At 37.7% G+C, this 19,040-nt stretch overlaps 1 protein-coding gene across 4 annotated transcripts in view; it reads right to left on the bottom strand.

Moving 5' to 3' along the window:
- The window catches only part of CFAP44 (cilia and flagella associated protein 44), a 152,837-nt gene that overhangs the window by 77,231 nt on the left and 56,566 nt on the right, over positions 1-19,040 (bottom strand). For all 4 annotated transcript variants that reach the window (XM_077118366.1, XM_077118363.1, XM_077118365.1 and 1 more), the window contains 2 exons: positions 6,084-6,245; positions 4,785-5,027 (listed from right to left, as the gene is read on the bottom strand). In XM_077118366.1, coding sequence (XP_076974481.1) covers positions 4,785-5,027; positions 6,084-6,245 — 405 coding nt within the window. The remainder of the gene's footprint in view (positions 1-4,784; positions 5,028-6,083; positions 6,246-19,040) is intronic.

The raw sequence follows: 19,040 nt of genomic DNA, 5'->3' as shown, positions 1-19,040 counted from the left end.
GTCCTTCAATTCTTACCCTTTGAAGTGTTTTTATCAGAAAAGGATGCTGAATTTTGTGGAATGCTTTTTCAGCATCAATCGATATACCCATGTGATCTTTTTCCGTTTCAATTTGTTAATGTGCTGTATTACATTGATTGATTTTCTTGTATTGAACCACCCTTGCATTACTGATAAAAACTTCACTTGGTCATGATGTATAATTCTTTCATTGTGTTGTTGAATTTGATTTGCTAGTATTTTGTTGAGAATGTTTAGATCTATGTTCATTAGGGAGATTGGTCTGTAGTTTTTTTTTTCTTGTAGCATCTTTACCCAATTTGGGTATTAGAGTGATGTTAGCTTCATAAAATGAGGTAGGTAGTGTTCCTTTTTTCCTCAATTATTTGGAAGAGTTTGAGCAGGATTGATGTTAGTTATTTTTTGGAATGTTTGATAAAATTCTGCTGTGAAGCCATCTGTTCCTGGGCTTTTCTTTGTGGGAAGATTTTTGATGACTGATTGAATGTACTTACTTGTAACAGGTTTGCTGAGATTTTCTATTTCTTCTGGAGTCAGTATAGGTAATTTGTATGTTTCTAGAAATTCGTACATTTCATTTAAGTTGTCTAATTTGTTGGCATATAGTTGTTCATAGTATCCTCTTAGGATTTTTAAAAATTTCTTCAAGATCCATGGTTATGACCCTCCTCTCATTTCTGATTTTGTTTATTTGAATCCTCTCTCTATTTTCCTTTGTTAGTCTAGCTAGGAGTCCAACAATTTTATTGATTTTCTCAAAGAACAAGCTTTCGGTTTTGTTTACTCTTATATGCTTTTATTGTTCTCCAGTTTGTTTATTTCTGCTTTAATCTTTGTTATTTTTCTTCTTTTATTTTCTTTGGGATTAATTTGCTGTGCTTTCTCTAAATTCTCCAGGTGAGCAGTTAAGTCCTCATTTTTTTTTCTTATCCTTGTTTTTGTTTTGCTTTGCTTTGTTTTTTACATGGGCAGGCACCGGGAATTGAACCCAGGTCTCTGGCATAGCAGGCAAGAACTCTGCCTGTTGAGCCACCGTTGCCCACCCTCATCCTTGTTTTTTAATATAGGCATTTAGGGCAATACATTTTCCTCTCAGCACTGCCGATGCTGGATCCCATAAGTTCTGCTATGCTGTATTCTCATTATCTTTCATCTCCAGATATTTACCAATTTCTCCAGCAATATCTTCTTTGACCCACTGATTAAGAGTGTGTTGTTTAATCTCCATATATTTGTGAAAGCTCTGGTTCTTAAATGGTTATTGATTTTCAGCTTCATTCTGATGTGGCCAGAGAAAGTGCTTTAGGTACTGTCAATCTTATTAAATTTATAAAGACTCAGTTTATGTCCCAGTATATGACCTATCCTGGAGAACAACCCATGTGCACTGGAGAAGAATGTATATCCTGGTGCTTTGGGGTGCAATGATCTATATGTTAGGTCTAATTCATTTATCAATTTGTTTAAGTTCTCTATTTTCTTATTGCTCTTTTGTCTGGTTGTTCTTTCTGCAGAGGAGAATGGTGTATAAGTCTCCCACCATTACTGTTGAAACGTCTCTAGCGACCGTCAGTTTTGTTTATGTTTGCCTCATGTACTTTGGAGCTCCTTGATTGGGAGCATAAACATTTATAATTGATATTTCCTCTTGTTGAATTGTCCCTTTTATTAATATGTAGTATCCTTCATTGTCTCTTATGACATCTTTACATTTAAAGTCTATTTTATCTGATATTAGTAGAGCTACTCCTGCTTTCTTTTGGTTACAGTTTGCATAGAACATCTTTTTCCATCCTTTCACTTTCAACCTAACTGTGTCCTTGGGTCTTAGATGCATCTCTTATAAACAACATATAGATGGCTTTTTTTTAATCCATTCTACCAATCTGTATCTTTTAATTTGTGAGTTTAGTCCGTTAATATTCAAAGTTATTACTGTAAAAGCAGTTCTTGAATCTACCATCTTATCCTTCAGTTTTTATCTGTCAGATCTATATATTCTTTTCCTTCTCTCTCTTTTTATCCTTTAAATTACCATTACTGGTATTCTTCAGTCCTATGCCCTCCAGACTTCTGTCTCCTGTCTTTTTTTTTTTTTTTCTCAGTTGACAAGACTCCCTTTGGTATTTCTTGTAGGGTAGCTCTCTTGTTGACTAATTCTCTTAGTTTTTGTTTATCTTTGAAGATTTTAATCTCTCCCTCAACAACGTAGCTGGATAAAGAATTCTTGGCTGGAAGCCTTTCTCATTCAGTATTTTAGCTATATCATACCACTGCGTTCTTGCTTCCATGGTGCCCATTGAGTAGTCTGAGTTCAGTCTTACATGTTTTCCCTTGTATGTAGTAGATTGTTTTTCTTGTGCTGCTTTCAGGACTTTTGTTTCTCCTCAACATTTGACAAGTTGATTAATATGTGTCTTAGAGTAGGCTTATTTGGATTTATTCTATTTTGAGTTTCTTGGGCCTCATTAATTTGCATACTTATGTCTTTTATAAGGGTTAGGAAGTGTTCCCCAATTGTATCTTCAACTAACTTTCCCAGCCTTTCACTCTTCTCTTCTTCTGGGCTTTCAATGATTCTTATGTTTGTGCACCTCTTGTTGCCCATCATTTCCCTAAGATCCAGTTCCATTTTATCCATCTTTCTTGTCATTTCTTCTTCTGTGCACTCTAGTTCAAGTATTCCATCTTCTTCAAACCTATTATCATGTGTCTCTAGGATATTTCTGATCTGGTCTACTGTATCTTTCATCTCTGTGAGATCTGCTGTTTTTCTATTTAATCTTTCAAACTCTATGCTCTTCTAGTGTCTTCCTGATATCTCCTATTGCTTTATAAATATCCTTGAGTAACTGTTCCATATTCTAATCCCTTCTGCTGTTTTGATTTAGCTATTTGGCTGGGTCATTTCTGTTTGAATTTTCATGTGCTTTATGATTTTCTGTTGTGTTCAGGGCATTTGATTATCTTAATAAGCTTATTTTGATAGTTGGTTCCCTTCACTTATCTATAGTTTTATATTAGTTTTGCATTGAGGATTTTCTTTTGCACTTGGTTTGTCAGTTGTTCCTCACCAAACCAAGGTCCAGATCGCATGTAGGGGGTATAGTTTAATTGAGAGTCTATTAAAAGCTAGGCTGGGGTGCACAGGTAATTCAGGGGCAGAACGCCTGCCTACCACATGGGAAAACCGGGCTTGATTCCCGACCTGAGCAAACACCCCCTAAAAATTTTTAAATAAATAACAATAATAAAATTAAAATACGAAAAAAACTGAACAAAAAAAAAACACACCTCACTAGTGGTAGTCCCCAAAGTCAGAAGAAGATACCCCAAGATATATTGTGGATGAACTCGTACTAGCGCCCAAAGAAGGAGGTAAAAAACAAAACTAAAGAAAAAGTAAATGAATTTAATACAATAAAATAGAGTAACAAAAAAATAAAAAATGAAAAATCAATAAAAATGTAAATATATAAAATACATAAATAAATTAAAATAACACTAATAGTACTAATGAAGAATTTGTATACAGGTATACTGAAAAAAAAAGACAAAAGAAAAACCTAGGGAGATAGGGATTCTCTGCCTGCCCGTGCTTACCGCGTCCCTCCAGCAGGTGGTGGTCCCCAGGCGCCCCTTCTCAGGCCTGCACCTGCAGGGACCAGTTGGGAGACCGCACTAATGGTACCTGGGCCACTCAGACCACGGGACCGCTGGTCCGGCGCCCGGGACTGGAGGAAGCAACCGGCCCGCAGCACCGCGCCGACGGGACGGCTATTTGCAGCGCCCAGCTGGGTGACCGCTCCCCTCTCCCACCCCCGATCTGCACCTCCCCAAGCACCTCTGCCTGTCCCGGGTTGGAGTTCCCTGCCAGTGCGATCCACCCCACTCTCCCCATCCCAATGCCCCCGCCTCTCTCACTCCCCAAACACCCCAAAGGGTCTCCTCAATCATTCATCCTCCTGGGACCGCAGTCCGGGTCATTCTCTCCTCGTCCCCTGTCTTGTCCTACCGAGCAGGGGTGCCTTCCATCCACCCGGCTCCGCCTACTTCCCGGAAGTTCCCACATGTTCTTTTATGTTAATTCTTATACTTTTGGTAGAGGGAACTGAAAATTGTGGCAAATTTATAATAAAGAAAATTTTTCTCTGTGATAGAAGAAATATTCCATGATAGGGCTAGAAAATACATAATTGGAAGATGCACTGTTACAACATTGGGAGAGTCCCTGAAAGTTACATCTCCAATATCCATTTTTTTCCTTCTTCCTTCTTAGCCAAGTTTCAATTTTGTTCAGAGTGGCAATGTTCCCTCTAAAAACACTTAACTTCCCAAATTTCCACAGGGCCACATGGCACAGCTGTATAGATAAAAAGATGGAGGCAAGAGTCTACAGGATAGTTGCTGCCATGAAGGCTATTATTTTAAAATGAAAGCTATGTTAAAAATTAAGAAGCAATAGACTTAACTGGCAAACCACTTATCCCTTTTCCCTTCTACTCTGGCTCTTCCCTTCTGATCTGCCTGGAACAGGTGTGAGTGCCATAGATGACAGCATATCTAACAAGCAGACATATAAAAGAGGTACTAAGATGATACAAACAACTGTAACCCACATTCATTCATCAGAACGCACACCTTCAACAGTAGTTATGTATCAAGTCTTATCAAAAGAGTAAGAAAGTAAAAATGTGCTGGAAAACAAGACTATAAATTATATTGTCATGGAGCTGAGATAAAAATTATTCAATATGACTCACCAAAGAAGCCCAGAACTTCCCTGGCTCAGAGTAAAACCCACAGAGGATGTGACAGGGCGTTGAAGGAATAAAGATTTCAGGTAATGGCTCCTCTTCTTCTGCCTCCTCCTCCTCCTCCTCCTGGTCCTGGAATTTTTTTTCTCCATCTTCTCCCATCTCTTCTATTAGTTGCTTCCTCCTTTCTTCCCTTTCCTGCTCCTTCAACTCCTTTTGTTTCTTTCTCTTTTCCATTTCTATAAATCTCTTTCGCCAAAGAGATATCAGGAAAACAGAAAAACAACTCTAAGTTACTATCAGGGATGCAAAGGAAAGTAGAAGAGAGGACCCTAGAAAAACTCACAGTTCTGATATGACAAATAAGGTCATTTAAAAATAATTATCAATTGGGGATATATTTTTATCATTAAAACTTTCAAGTCATTGGAATGACTGTCCTTTCTGTTTCACCCCCATCGATCTTAGATTTGTAGGACTTTAGTCATGTCTTAGTAGAGACATTAAACACATTTTTTCACAGAGTCTATCACTGTCTATCCATGAATTGGGCAGACTGAAATAATCTACAAGGGAAAATGCTTCCAACTCCAGTAATGCTGTGATTTAGGCCCTCATCATCTATCATCTGACCATTGCAAAGCCCCCTAATCGCATCTTCCACTCTTCATCCTGTTGACCCTTCAGAATTATCTTCCTAATTAATAGAATTGCATCACATCAACCCCTTCCTCACAATGGATTTCAGTGATCCAAGAATTAAATAAAAATGTCTTGGCTGGTCTTTAAGGTACCCCATGAGCAGGTCACAGATTCCTGCCACACTCCTCCACAAATTGCATCCCTCCATTTTCACCAGTCCATTCTTCATTTTCTAAAAATGCCAAAACTTCTCACAATTCTGCCTTCCCTCAATGCTTTTTCAATCTTTAATGCCTTTTTTCCCATTTTCATCATCTTAAAATCCTTCCCATTCCTTCAGTACTGTATGTTACCACTGTGCAGTCATCTTAGACTCCTTTCCAAATCCTTCATCAGATGCATATATCCCTTCCTCTGCACATTAAAATTCCTTTCTGTGCAACTTGATATTACTTCCTCACCTCTGTCACCTTGATATTACCTTTTCACTTCTGTCCTCTAACAGAGTTAGCTGCTTTCTCACTAGATTATAAGCTCATTTAGGTCAGGGTCTATGTCTTACCCTTTTAATATTCTCCAGCGCTTAATACAGGATATTTTATAGTCTAAAGAAAGAAAGAAGAAAAAAACACTAGAAGACAAAGCTTTAAGAATATCCCATACCAGAATCTTAGATTTGACGCTTGAGAAATGGAAACATTTTATGCACATGTCTCTGATTTCATAGGAAACTACATCATGGTCCTCCACTTCCTCCTGTATGACTGGATGTGGAGCTTCAAGAACATAGCCATTCTCACAGATGATCAGTAGAGTATTTTCAGGCTAAAAAAAAAAGAAAAGATTAAACATGTCCTGTAGTGCACATTTTTTCAGAAGATACTTAATTCCTCACTGCAGTTATTACTGGTAATAATAAATCAAGTTGAGACTTTTTATATTAAAATTTTTATTTTAAATAAAAAATTTTAAATAATTTTTAAAAAATTAGATTGACTTATTTCCTTTATAGATACCATAGCATATTTTCTGAATAAAAACTGTAACTGTGAAATCTGTTAGCCAAAAGAGTAAAATATTAAAAGTAGGTCAGGTTCAGATGTCATCTTGGCCAGGTGGTAGTGCCCGGTCGTGTGGTCAGGAAGCGTGGGCTGTCTGTTGCTATGACGACATTTCATGAACTTAAATCATGATCATGTTGGCTGTGTCCACAGATGACTGTGTTTGTAATCAGCTAAGGGGAGTGTCTTCTGCAGTCAGTGATGCTTAATCTAATCACTGGAAGGCTTTTAAGGAAGATTCAGAAGAGATAGTCACTCTTCCTGATTCAGCCAGCCAGCCTCTTCTGTGGAGTTCATCCAGACCCTTCTTCAGAGTCGCCAACTTCACAGCCTACCCTAAAGATTTTTGGATTTCTCTGTTCCCATGGATGTCCAGCCAGCCTCTCCTGAGAGTTCGTTGAGGAACTTCACCAGAGTTGCCAGCTTGTGGCCTGCCTTACAGACCTTGGACTCTACATTCCCACGGTTATGTGAGACATTTTTATAAATTTTCATCTATGGATCTCTCCTGCTCATTCTGTTTCTCTAGAGAACCCTAGCTAATACAGCTGGCAGGGAAAATCAGCAGGGTATGGATGGCATATTCAGTCTCAGACTCCCTTGAATGGTGCATTCCATATCTTCCTGAGTTTATTAAATCTGGATGTTCCCAAGGTTTATATCCTCTTGCCTCTTTCCCTTTCTCTCTCCACAAACTCTCCCTGGGAAATCTTATAGATAACCTAAGGCTCCATTATCACTTACATGCAATTAGATTCCAAATTAATCTCTCCATCACAGATTTCTCTTGGGAGCTCCAAAGCCATGTATTAAACTATGTATGGGAAATCCCCAACAAGAGAGTCTACAAACACATAATTCAAAGCTGTAAATTCATTCATTCAGTTATTTCATTCTACAATTATGTATTATATACCTACTATGTACCTGACATTTTGTTAAGTGCTAGGCCTAAACTTATAGTAAGAAAAAAAAAAAGGTACAGTCTCTCCCAATGTGGTGCTTACTGTCCAGTTGGAGAACCTGTCATTTAACAAATCATCTAAATAAATGTAAAATTTAACTTAAACAGACTGCAGCAGATATGCCATGAAATCAAGGAGATTGTGCAAAGCTTCTAGAGAAGGTGGTACCTGAGCTTAGAGCTGAAGGATGAGTAGCAGGTAATAACATAAAAGGTTAGGAAAAAAAAATAAGGTTGGGGGGAATTTGAGGCAGTATATTATGTGAAGAAAGCATCATGTACAAATGTTCTATGGTAGGAGGAAGCTACACATAAAGAGAAATTGGAAGAAAACCCGCAAGGTTAGAGAACAACAAGTAAAGTGTGTTTGGAGAGTAGACATGGTAGAAGGAGAGGATGCAAAGGTGGGTGGCCATGCTGGGCCCCTAGGCAAGGTTAAAGATTTTGATCTTTATTTTGAGAACAATAGAAAGCCTTAGAGGGGCAAAAAGCAAAGGGACACGATTAGATTCACATTTTGAAAAAAAGAGTTTTGGTCACACAGTGGAGAATAAATTGTAGAAGGCAAAAATGGGTAAGGCACAAACAGAGATGAGGCAACTGCAGCAGTTTAAAAGAGATGATTGTACCTTAGACTAGGTCATCAGCAGTGATGACAGACTCCATTGGACAGATCTGAAGATATTTGGGAGGTAAAAATCAATAATATATCTTGAACTTGATGATGCAATGGGAGGTAGAAATAGCAATAATAACTCCCAGACATTTGAATGGATATTTACTAAGATAAGGAATATGGGAGCATAAAATGGATTCAGGGTGGATGATTACAGATTGGTTTTGAGTATGCTGAACTTGAGTCATCTTTGAGCCACGTAAGTAAAGATAGCAATCAGATAGAAAGATACGGATCTAGAAGAGAAATCTGGGCTGCCCACACAAATGTGGGTTTATAAGAAACCCACACTGAATGGCATCACCTAGGGCAAGAGTTCACAGTGAGAAGAGAAATTTGGGTAGAATCTTAGGAAACCTCAACACTCTATGGCTAGGTAAAGGAGACTGAGAGAGAGTAACAAGATGTGGGTGTATCACAAAAGTCAAAGGAAGATAGTATTTCAAAGAGAAAGAGGTGAACAGGGTCAAATGAGGATAAGATGTCAAGAAAGGTAAGAACTAAAACTGTTAAATGATATGATTGGTGCCCTTAGAAGAACTGATTAAGGGGGTGATTAGGAAGAATGATGAAACTAGAAGCCAGGAGGAAAGGGGATGTAAATAAATGAAGTCAAATCATTAGCAGAAACTGGCTGAAAAGAGGGATGAGCCAGTACCTGGAGGAGAACATGAGGCAAAGAAAGCATGTTTTTTTTTTTTTTTTAATAAGTGAGAGAGAAACTGAAGGTGTCTGAACATTGATGGAAATGACCTAGTAAATAGGAGAATTAAAATTTTTATGACAGAAATAAAAAATTGTGCCAAATATTGGGGAAAAAGTGGGAAGAATAAGTGGAATGCAAAGGACAAGAGGCAGAATTGGCATCAAGTAGCAAAATACATAGTCTCTTCAGTTGTAAATGAGAAAGGAGGAGGAGGTACATGCAGAGACAGGGAATTTAATGTTTGTCTAATGAGTGAACTTTGAGAGTTAAAGTTGAGAACACAGGATATCAGGAGATAGAAAGAGGGTAGAGCTTGGGTGTTGGATGCTAAAAGAGTACAGATTGTTCAATAGAACTGATTGTATAGATTCAGAAATAGATAGCACAAAAAGGATATGGGGGAGGAGCATGGATTCTTTGCAGAAGGAAAAGAAATGTCTTCATATAGATTATGGTGGCTATTTACTTAGGTTGGATTATATGATGTGCTAATAAAACTTTAAAAATGAACAGAGAGAAACAAGTGCCCGAGAAAATGTGGAGAAAGAGATGTCCCTATTTACTGCTGGTAAGAAAGCTGAGAGGTGCAGCTCTTCCAGAGGGCAGTGTAGTGGTTCCACAGGAGGCTAGGGATAGGGTTCAACCCCGTTGCTAGGAACATACCTGGAGGAACTGAGAATGGGGACACGAATGGACATTTGTGCACTGGCGTTTATGGCAGCAGTGTTCACTATTCGCAATCTATGGAGGTGGCCTAAGGGTACAACGACTGAGGATTGGAAAGGAAGGTGTGGTATTTATATACAACAGACTACCGAGCAACCGCAAGAAGGAATGAAGTTGTAAGGCATACAACTAGGTGAATGAAACTTAAGGACAGTATGTTGAATGAAACATTAGAAACAAAAAGACAAATATTACCATGCTTCACTCATATGGACTAACTATAATATATAAACTTGGAGAATTGAAGTCAAGAGCGTGGATTATCAGGTTGGGGCCTATTGTAAAGGTTCCTAGATTGCAAGCGCTTATAGCAGTCACATATATTTAGGAGTTGTAACTGTTATTTCTAAATTCTGGAATACAAGCTATTTGTATATAACCTGGACGTTCCCTGAAACTTCAGGTGTTTATGTGACACCCAAGGCTCAGAGTCAGAGCACTGAAGCTATGACAGTCAACATGACCCCATTCGCAGCTGTTAAGAAAGCTGAAAAAGTGATGAGACTTTGATAAAAGATATGAATGAAGCTGACTTGGATTGGACTAAGATAAATCAGAATACTGGGTAAAGGATGAAATGGCCCATATTTTCAAACTTCAACCTCTGTGTGAGACCAAAGGGAGAGATGTTTATTTGGTGCAAAATTTATATTTTGGATAGCACATTACCTAATTTAACTTGTATGGTCAGTTAACCTGAGCACCATAATCACATGGAATCTTGAATGGGACGTGAGATCTTGTTGGTTTGTACAGGTTAGTGTGATATCCTGATGTATCCCAGAATAATATGAACAGAGAATAAAAAGGTATTTTCAAAGTCTCCTTGGTGGACTGGGGAGAAAGGAGGAAATATTAAACTTTCTCATCTGGGGAATTCCTGATATTCTCATAAGCAGTGGGGACCACAAATCATTAGGCTGAGACCTTAATCTCGAGACTTGCCCTGTGAAGCTTATTCTCTGCAAAAGAGAAGCTAAGCCTACTTATGATTATGCCTAAGAGTCACCCCCAGAGACTCTCTCTTGTTGCTTAGATATGGCCTCTTTCTTTAAGCCAACTCAGCAGGTGAGCTCACTTCCCTCACCCCTATGTGGGATGACTCCAAGGGGTATAAATCTCCCTGGTAATGTGGAAACTTAATCACAAGGATGAGCCGGGACCCAGCATCATGGGATTGAGAAAGTCTTCTTAACCAAAAGGGGAAGAGAGAAATGAGAAAAAATACAGTTTCAGTGGCTGAGAGATTTCAAACAAAGTCGAGAGGTTATCCTGGAGGTCATTCTTATGCATTCTATAGATATCCATTTTTAGTTTATGGCATATTGGAGTGGCTGGAGGGAAGTACCCGAAACTTTGAATTGTGTTCCAGTAGCCTTGATTCTTGAAGACTGTATAATCATATAGCTTTTATAATGTGACAGTGTGATTGTGAAAACCTGTGTCTGATGCTCCTTTTATCCAGGGTATGGACGAATGAGTATAAAAAATATGGATAAAAAATAAATAATAGGGTGATAAGGGGGAAAATAAATTGGGTAGATTTAAATACTAGTGGTCAATGAGAAGGAGGGGTAAGGGGTATGGGATGTATGAGTTTTTTCTTTTATCTTTTTATTTTTTTTTCTGGAGTGATACAAATGTTCTAAAAATGATTGTGGTGATGAATACACAACTATGTGGTGATATCATGAGCCATTGATAGCATAATATGGTTGGACTGCATGTATGTGAAGATTTCTCAATAAAAATATTTTAAAAAATTATAACCACCTTCTTTGCAGAAATGGAAACACCAGTCATTAACATTATATGGAAGAGTAGGAGGCCCCAAATAGCCAAAATCATATTGAAGAAGAAAGAAGTTGGAGGACTCACATTTCCTGATTTTAAAACTTATTTCATTGAAAAAAACAACACCTCATTTCATACCTACAGTCATCAATACAGCATGGTACTGGCACAAGGACAGATACATGGAGCAATGGAATAAATGTTCAGAAATAAGCCCTCATATTTATGGCCAACTGATTTTTGACAAGAATGTCAAGTCCAGTGTGGAAAGAATAGCCTCTTTAACAAATGGTGCTGAGAAAACTAGATATCCATATGCAAAAGAATGAAGGAAGACGCATACCTCACAGCCCATATACAAAAATTAACTCAAAATGAGTCAAAGGCCTTGATGTAAGAATCAAAATTATAAAAGTCCTAGGACAAAACATACGCAAACATCTTCAGGATGCTGTGTTAGGCAATGGTTTCATAGACTTTAAACCAAAAACACAATCAATAAGGGAAAAAAATTAGATAAATGAGACCATCAAAATTTAAAACTTCTGTGCATCAAAGAACTTTATCATGAAAGTAAGATAACCTAAACAAAAGTAGAAAATATTTGGAAACCAATGATCTGATAAAAGTTTAATATCCATATAAAGAAATTCTAAAACTCATCAACAAAAAGACAACTCAAACAATGGGCACAATTTTTGAATAGACATTTCTCCAAAGAAGATATACAAATGGCCAATAAGCACATGAAAAGATATTCAACATCATTAGCCATTACCAAAATGCCAATCAAAACCACAAAGAGATGTCATTTTATACCCTCTAGGGGAAAAAAAAACTTTTTTTAAAATAAAAGAAGTGGAGAATAACAGGAGCACTTATTCATTGCTAGTGGAAATGTAAAATGGTTAGCTGTTATAGAAACAGTTTGGTGGTACCTCAGAAAGTTAAGTATAGAATTCCTATATGACCCAGCCATCCTCTTTCTAGACATATACCCCAAACAACTGAAAGAAAGTTCTTTCAGATATATGTGTACACTGACCTTCATAGTTGCATTATTCAAAATTGCCCAAAGATGGAAGCAACTCAAGGGTCCATGAATGGATAAAACACAATGGGCTATAAACATACAATAGAATATTATTCAGCCATATAAAGGAATGACATTCTGACATGTGCATCAACATGGATGAATCTTGAAGCATCATGTTGAATGAAATAAGCCAGAAACAAAGGACAAATATTGCATGATCTCTGATAATATGAACTAATCAGAATAAACAAATTGATAGGGTCAGAAACTAGAATAATGTTTACCAGGGTCTGGATGGGAGTAGGGAATGGGGAGTCAATGCTTAATTGGTACAGAATTTCTGTTTGGGGTGATGGAAAATTTTGATAATTAATGTTGTTGAGGGTAGCACAACATTGTGAATGAAATTAACGCTGCTGAATTATGTATTTGTTGTGGTTAAAAGGGGGAAATTTTAAGTTGCATACATATGCTACGTGAATAATTTTTATTAAAAGTAAAGCACATCAGAGTGAATTCTAATGTAAACTATAGTCTACAGTTAATTGTTTAATTATAATAATATTTTTTCATCAATTTTAAGAAAACTACCACACTAGTGCAAAGTATTAATATTAGAGATAACCTGTGGTAGGGGTTGCTATACGGGAACTCTGTATTTTCTGTAGAATTTTTCTGTAAACCTACAACTTCTCCAAATAAAAAAATAGTAAAATAACTATTAAAAATAGAAACAGGTGTATAACTTCAAACCAGTAGAAGGATAGAATTACTATAATCAGTCCAAAATAAGGCAAATAAGGGAAGAAAAATAAACGTGTGTGGAATAAAGATAAAGCACAAAATAATATGGTAAATTTAATTCAAACTATAACAGCAATTGCATTATTCGTAAATGAATTAAATGTTTCTGATAAAAGACAAAATTGTTGCTTTAGATACCTATTTTTAAAATTCAACTGTTTACCAAAGACATCTAAAACTTAAACATTACTAAAAATAAAAGGCGATTTAATAAAAAGAAAAGATTTAATCCACAATAAAATTAAAAATTTAAATTATGTATATGCCTAATAGCATGACTTCAAAATGTGTCAGAGAAATTCCAGGTGGGAATTGGCCTTTCTTGAGTGAAGGTATCCTCTTGTTGATGCCTTAATTTGGACATTTTCATGGCCTTAGAATTGTAATTTGTAATTTAATAAATCCCCTTTGTAAAAGCCAGTTCATTTCTGGTATATTGCATTCTGGTAGCTTTAGCAAACCAAAACACAATTTAATGAAATAGAAAACATAAGAGTTAATAAAGTCAAAAGTAAACACTAACAAAATTGACAAACCTCTAACAGCATTCATTGAAAGAGAAAGAAAGAATACAAATAACCAGTACAAAAAAACCAAATATCACTATAGATATTTGTGACATTAAGGCTATTATGAACTATGTAGGCCATTACACCTGAAAATTCAAAATAAATACACAAGTTTCCCAGAAAAAAGATTTACTTACCAAAATTCAATCAACAGCTCTTTGTCCGCCGGCCCGCCGCGCCGCGCCCACGCCCCGCAGCAGAGCCGACCCGCCCGCCCTCCTTCTCCCCCCTCCTCCCCCTCCTGCTCCGGCTGCTCTCCAACCACCACGGTGCCCTCTTCCCCCGCCTTCACCGGCTCCTCCGCCACCAGCCTCGACAGCCTTGCTGCCCTCACCTTTCCTCCTCCAGAACAGCTACTGGGGGAGTGGAGATAATACAGAGCAGCTCCCGGAGCCACAAGGGAGATCAAAGGGACGGCGTACCCCATCCTGGAACGGCTGACTATCTGGGAGAACCAGCTCCGGTGAGATCACCAAGGGGCACGGGCTTTGCTGGGTGGGACGGCAAGCGACCGGAGTCCCTCCCTTCCACCTTCCCAGGCCAGCTGGTAGAATTGGACAGGCGGTCCCCTTAGGCCGCGGCGGCTGGTGCCCCCACCACATGAGGCCCCCCGGAACAACTGAGATAGTTGGGTCGGAAATCCCCAGACTGTGGAGAACAGTGACCGGGGGATCCCTTCCAAACACGTGACTCCCCTGTCGGCTGGGAACAGTGCACTCTCCCGGGCTGCGACAGCTGGCGCCCTCCCGCCACGCTTGGTGCCCCGGGCCGACTAGCTAATTCGGTTGGACGCTCTCCTGTGCTGCGACAGCCGGCGACCCTCCACGCATTCGGAACCCCAGGCCGGCTGGCATTCTTCCAAGACGCTTCGGCTGCCGAACCTCCCCTACGGCGAGAATTTTCCAGAGTTAAAGGACCCACAGCAACTTTCACTGGTGGAACCCATAGACAAACGTGTGCCACGAGCGCCACCTACTGGGAAGGATAAGAAAAACAGAACCCAGAGATTTCACAGAAAAATCTTTCAACCTGTGGTGTCAAACACCCAGGGAAATCTGACTAAATGCCCAGAAGCCAGAAGAAGATAACGGATCATGCTCAGAAAATTGAACATATGGCCCAGTCAAACGAAGAAACCAATAGTTCAAATGAGATACAGGAGCTGAAACAACTAATGCTGAATATACGAACAGAAATGGAAAACCTCTTCAAAAACGAAATTGATAAATTGAGGGAGGACATGAAGAAGACATGGGCTGAACATAAAGAAGAAATAGAAAAACTGAAAAAACAAATCACAGAACTTATGGAAGTGAAAGATAAAGTAGAAAAGATGGAAAAAACAATGGATACCTACAATGACAGATTTAAAGAAACAGAAGATAGAATTAGTGATTTGGAGGATGAAACATCTGAATTCCAAAAAGAAACAGAAACTATCCGGAAAAGAATGGAAAAATTTGAACAAGGTATCAGGGAACTCAAGGACAATGTGAACCGTACAAATATACGTGTAGTGGGTATCCAAGAAGGAGAAGAGAAGGGAAAAGGAGGAGAAAAACTAATGGAAGAAATTATCACTGAAAATTTCCCAACTCTTATGAAAGACCTAAAATTACAGATCCAAGAAGTGCAGCGCACCCCAAAGAGATTAGACACAAATAGACGTACCCCAAGACACTTACTAGTTAGAATGTCAGAGGTCAAAGAGAAAGAGAGGATCTTGAAAGCAGCGAGAGAAAAACAACCCGTCACATACAAGGGAAACCCAATAAGACTATGTGTAGATTTCTCAGCAGAAACCATGGAAGCTAGAAGACAGTGGGATGATATATTTAAGTTACTAAAAGAGAAAAACTGCCAACCAAGACTTCTATATCCAGCAAAATTGTCCTTCAAATATGAGGGAGAAATTAAAACATTCTCAGACAAAAAGTCACTAAGAGAATTTGTGACCAAGAGACCAGCGCTGCAAGAAATACTAAAGGAAGCACTAGAGTCAGATACAAAAAGACAGAAGAGAGAGACATGGAGAAAAGTGTAGAAAGAAGGAAAGTCAGATATGATATATATAATACAAAAGGCAAAATGGTAGAGGAAAATATTATCCAAACAGTAATAACTCTAAATGTTAATGGACTGAATTCCCCAATTAAAAGACATAGACTGGCAGAATGGATTAAAAAACAGGATCCTTCTATATGCTGTCTACAGGAAACACATCTTAGACGCAAAGATAAATATAGGTTGAAAGTGAAAGGTTGGGAAAAGATATTTCATGCAAATAACAACCAGAAAAGAGAAGGAGTGGCTATACTAATATCCAACAAATTAGACTTCAAATGTAAAACAGTTCAAAGAGACAAAGAAGGACACTATATACTATTAAAAGGAACAATTAAGCAAGAGAACATAACAATCATAAATATTTACGCACCGAACCAGAATGCCCCAAAATACGTGAGGAATACACTGCAAACACTGAAAAGGGAAAAAGACACATATACCATAATAGTTGGAGACTTCAATTCACCACTCTCATCAATGGACAGAACATCTACACAGAGGATCAATAAAGAAATAGAGAACCTGAATATTACTATAAATGAACTTGACTTAACAGACATTTATAGGACATTACATCCCACAACAGCAGGATACACCTTTTTTTCAAGTGCTCATGGATCATTCTCAAAGATAGACCATATGCTGGGTCACAAAGCAAGTCTTAACAAATTTAAAAAGATTGAAATCATACACAACACTTTCTCGGATCATAAAGGAATGAAGTTGGAAATCAATAATAGGCGGAGTGCCAGAAAATTCACAAATACATAGAGGTTCAACAACACTCTCTTAAACAACAAGTGGGTCAAAGAAGAAATTGCAAGATAAATTAGTAAATGCCTAGAGGTGAATGAAAATGAAAACACAACATATCAAAACTTATGGGATGCAGCAAAGGCAGTGCTAAGAGGGAAAATTATTGCCCTAAATGCCTTTATCAGAAAAGAAGAAAAGGCAAAAATGCAGGAATTAACTGTCCACTTAGAAGAACTGGAGAAAAAACAGCAAACTAATCCCAAAGCAAGCAAAAGGAAAGAAATAACAAAGATTAGAGCAGAAATAAATGAAATTGAAAACAATAGAGAAAATCAATAAGACCAGAAGTTGGTTCTATGAGAAAATCAATAAGATTGATGGGCCCTTAGCAAGATTGACAAAAAGAAGAAGAGAGAGGATGCAAATAAATAAGATCAGAAATGGAAGAGGAGACATAACTACTGACCTCACAGAAATAAAGGAGGTAATAACAGGATACTATGAACAACTTTACACTAATAAATACAACAATTTAGATGAAATGGACGGGTTCCTGGAAAGACATGAACAACCAACTTTGACTCAAGAAGAAATAGACGACCTCAACAAACCAATCACAAGTAAAGAGATTGAATTAGTCATTCAAAAGCTCCCTAAAAAGAAAAGTCCAGGACCAGACGGCTTCACATGTGAATTCTATCAAACATTCCAGAAAAAATTAGTACCTACTCTCCTCAAACTCTTCAACATAATCGAAGTGGAGGGAAAACTACCTAATTCATTCTATGAAGCCAACATCACCCTCATACCAAAACCAGGCAAAGATATTACAAGAAAAGAAAACTACAGACCAATCTCTCTAATGAATACAGATGCAAAAATCCTCAATAAAATTCTAGCAAATCGTATCCAACAACACATTAAAAGAATTATACATCATGACCAAGTAGGATTCATCCCAGGTATGCAAGGATGGTTCAACATAAGAAAATCAATTAATGTAATACACCATATCAACAAATCAAAGCAGAAAAATCACATGATCATCTCAATTGATGCAGAGAAGGCATTTGACAAGATTCAACATCCTTTCCTGCTGAAAACACTTCAAAATATAGGAATACAAGGGAACTTCCTTAAAATGATAGAGGGAATATATGAAAAACCCACAGCTAATATCATCCTCAATGGGGAAAAATTGAAAACTTTCCCCCTAAGATCAGGAACAAGACAAGGATGTCCACTATCACCACTATTATTCAACATTGTGTTGGAAGTTCTAGCCAGAGCAATTAGGCAAGAAAAAGAAATACAAGGCATCAAAATTGGAAAGGAAGAAGTAAAACTGTTTGCAGACGATATGATACTATATGTAGAAAACCCAGAAAAATCCACAACAAAATTACTAGAGCTAATAAATGAGTACAGCAAAGTAGCAGGCTACAAGATCAACATTCAAAAATCTGTAGCTTTTTTATACACTAGTAATGAACAAGCTGAGGGGGAAATCAAGAAACGAATCCCATTTACAATCGCAACTAAAAGAATAAAATACCTAGGAATAAATTTAACCAAAGAGACAAAAAACCTATATAAAGAAAACTACAAAAAACTGTTAAAAGAAATCACAGAAGACCTAAATAGATGGAAGGGCATACCGTGTTCATGGATTGGAAGACCAAATATAGTTAAGATGTCAATCCTACCTAAATTGATTTACAGATTCAATGCAATACCAATCAAAATCCCAACAACTTATTTTTCAGAAATAGAAAAACCAATAGGCAAATTTATCTGGAAGGGCAGGGTGCCCCGAATTGCTAAAAACATCTTGAGGAAAAAAAACGAAGCTGGAGGTCTCGCGCTGCCTGACTTTAAGGCATATTATGAAGCCACAGTGGTCAAAACAGCATGGTATTGGCATAAAGATAGATATATCGACCAATGGAATCGAATAGAGTGCTCAGATATAGACCCTCTCATCTATGGACATTTGATCTTTGATAAGGCAGTCAAGCCAACTCACCTGGGACAGAACAGTCTCTTCAATAAATGGTGCCTAGAGAACTGGATATCCATATGCAAAAGAATGAAAGAAGACCCATCTCTCACACCCTATACAAAAGTTAACTCAAAATGGATCAAAGATCTAAACATTAGGTCTAAGACCATAGAACAGTTAGAGGAAAATGTTGGGAGATATCTTATGGATCTTACAACTGGAGGTGGTTTTATGGACCTTAAACCTAAAGCAAGAACACTGAAGAAGGAAATAAATAAATGGGAGCTCCTCAAAATTAAACAGTTTTGTGCATCAAAGAACTTCATCAAGAAAGTAGAAAGACAGCCTACACAATGGGAGACAATATTTGGAAATGACATATCAGATAAAGGTCTAGTATCCAGAATTTATAAAGAGATTGTTCATCTCAACAACAAAAAGACAGCCAACCCAATTACA

This window comes from Tamandua tetradactyla, chromosome 10 (assembly GCF_023851605.1).
Source record: "Tamandua tetradactyla isolate mTamTet1 chromosome 10, mTamTet1.pri, whole genome shotgun sequence".
In the NCBI taxonomy this organism is placed as follows: Eukaryota; Metazoa; Chordata; class Mammalia; order Pilosa; family Myrmecophagidae; genus Tamandua; species Tamandua tetradactyla.
The sequence above is the reverse complement of the archived record's forward strand: the minus strand, read 5'-3'. Positions and strand labels throughout refer to the sequence as shown.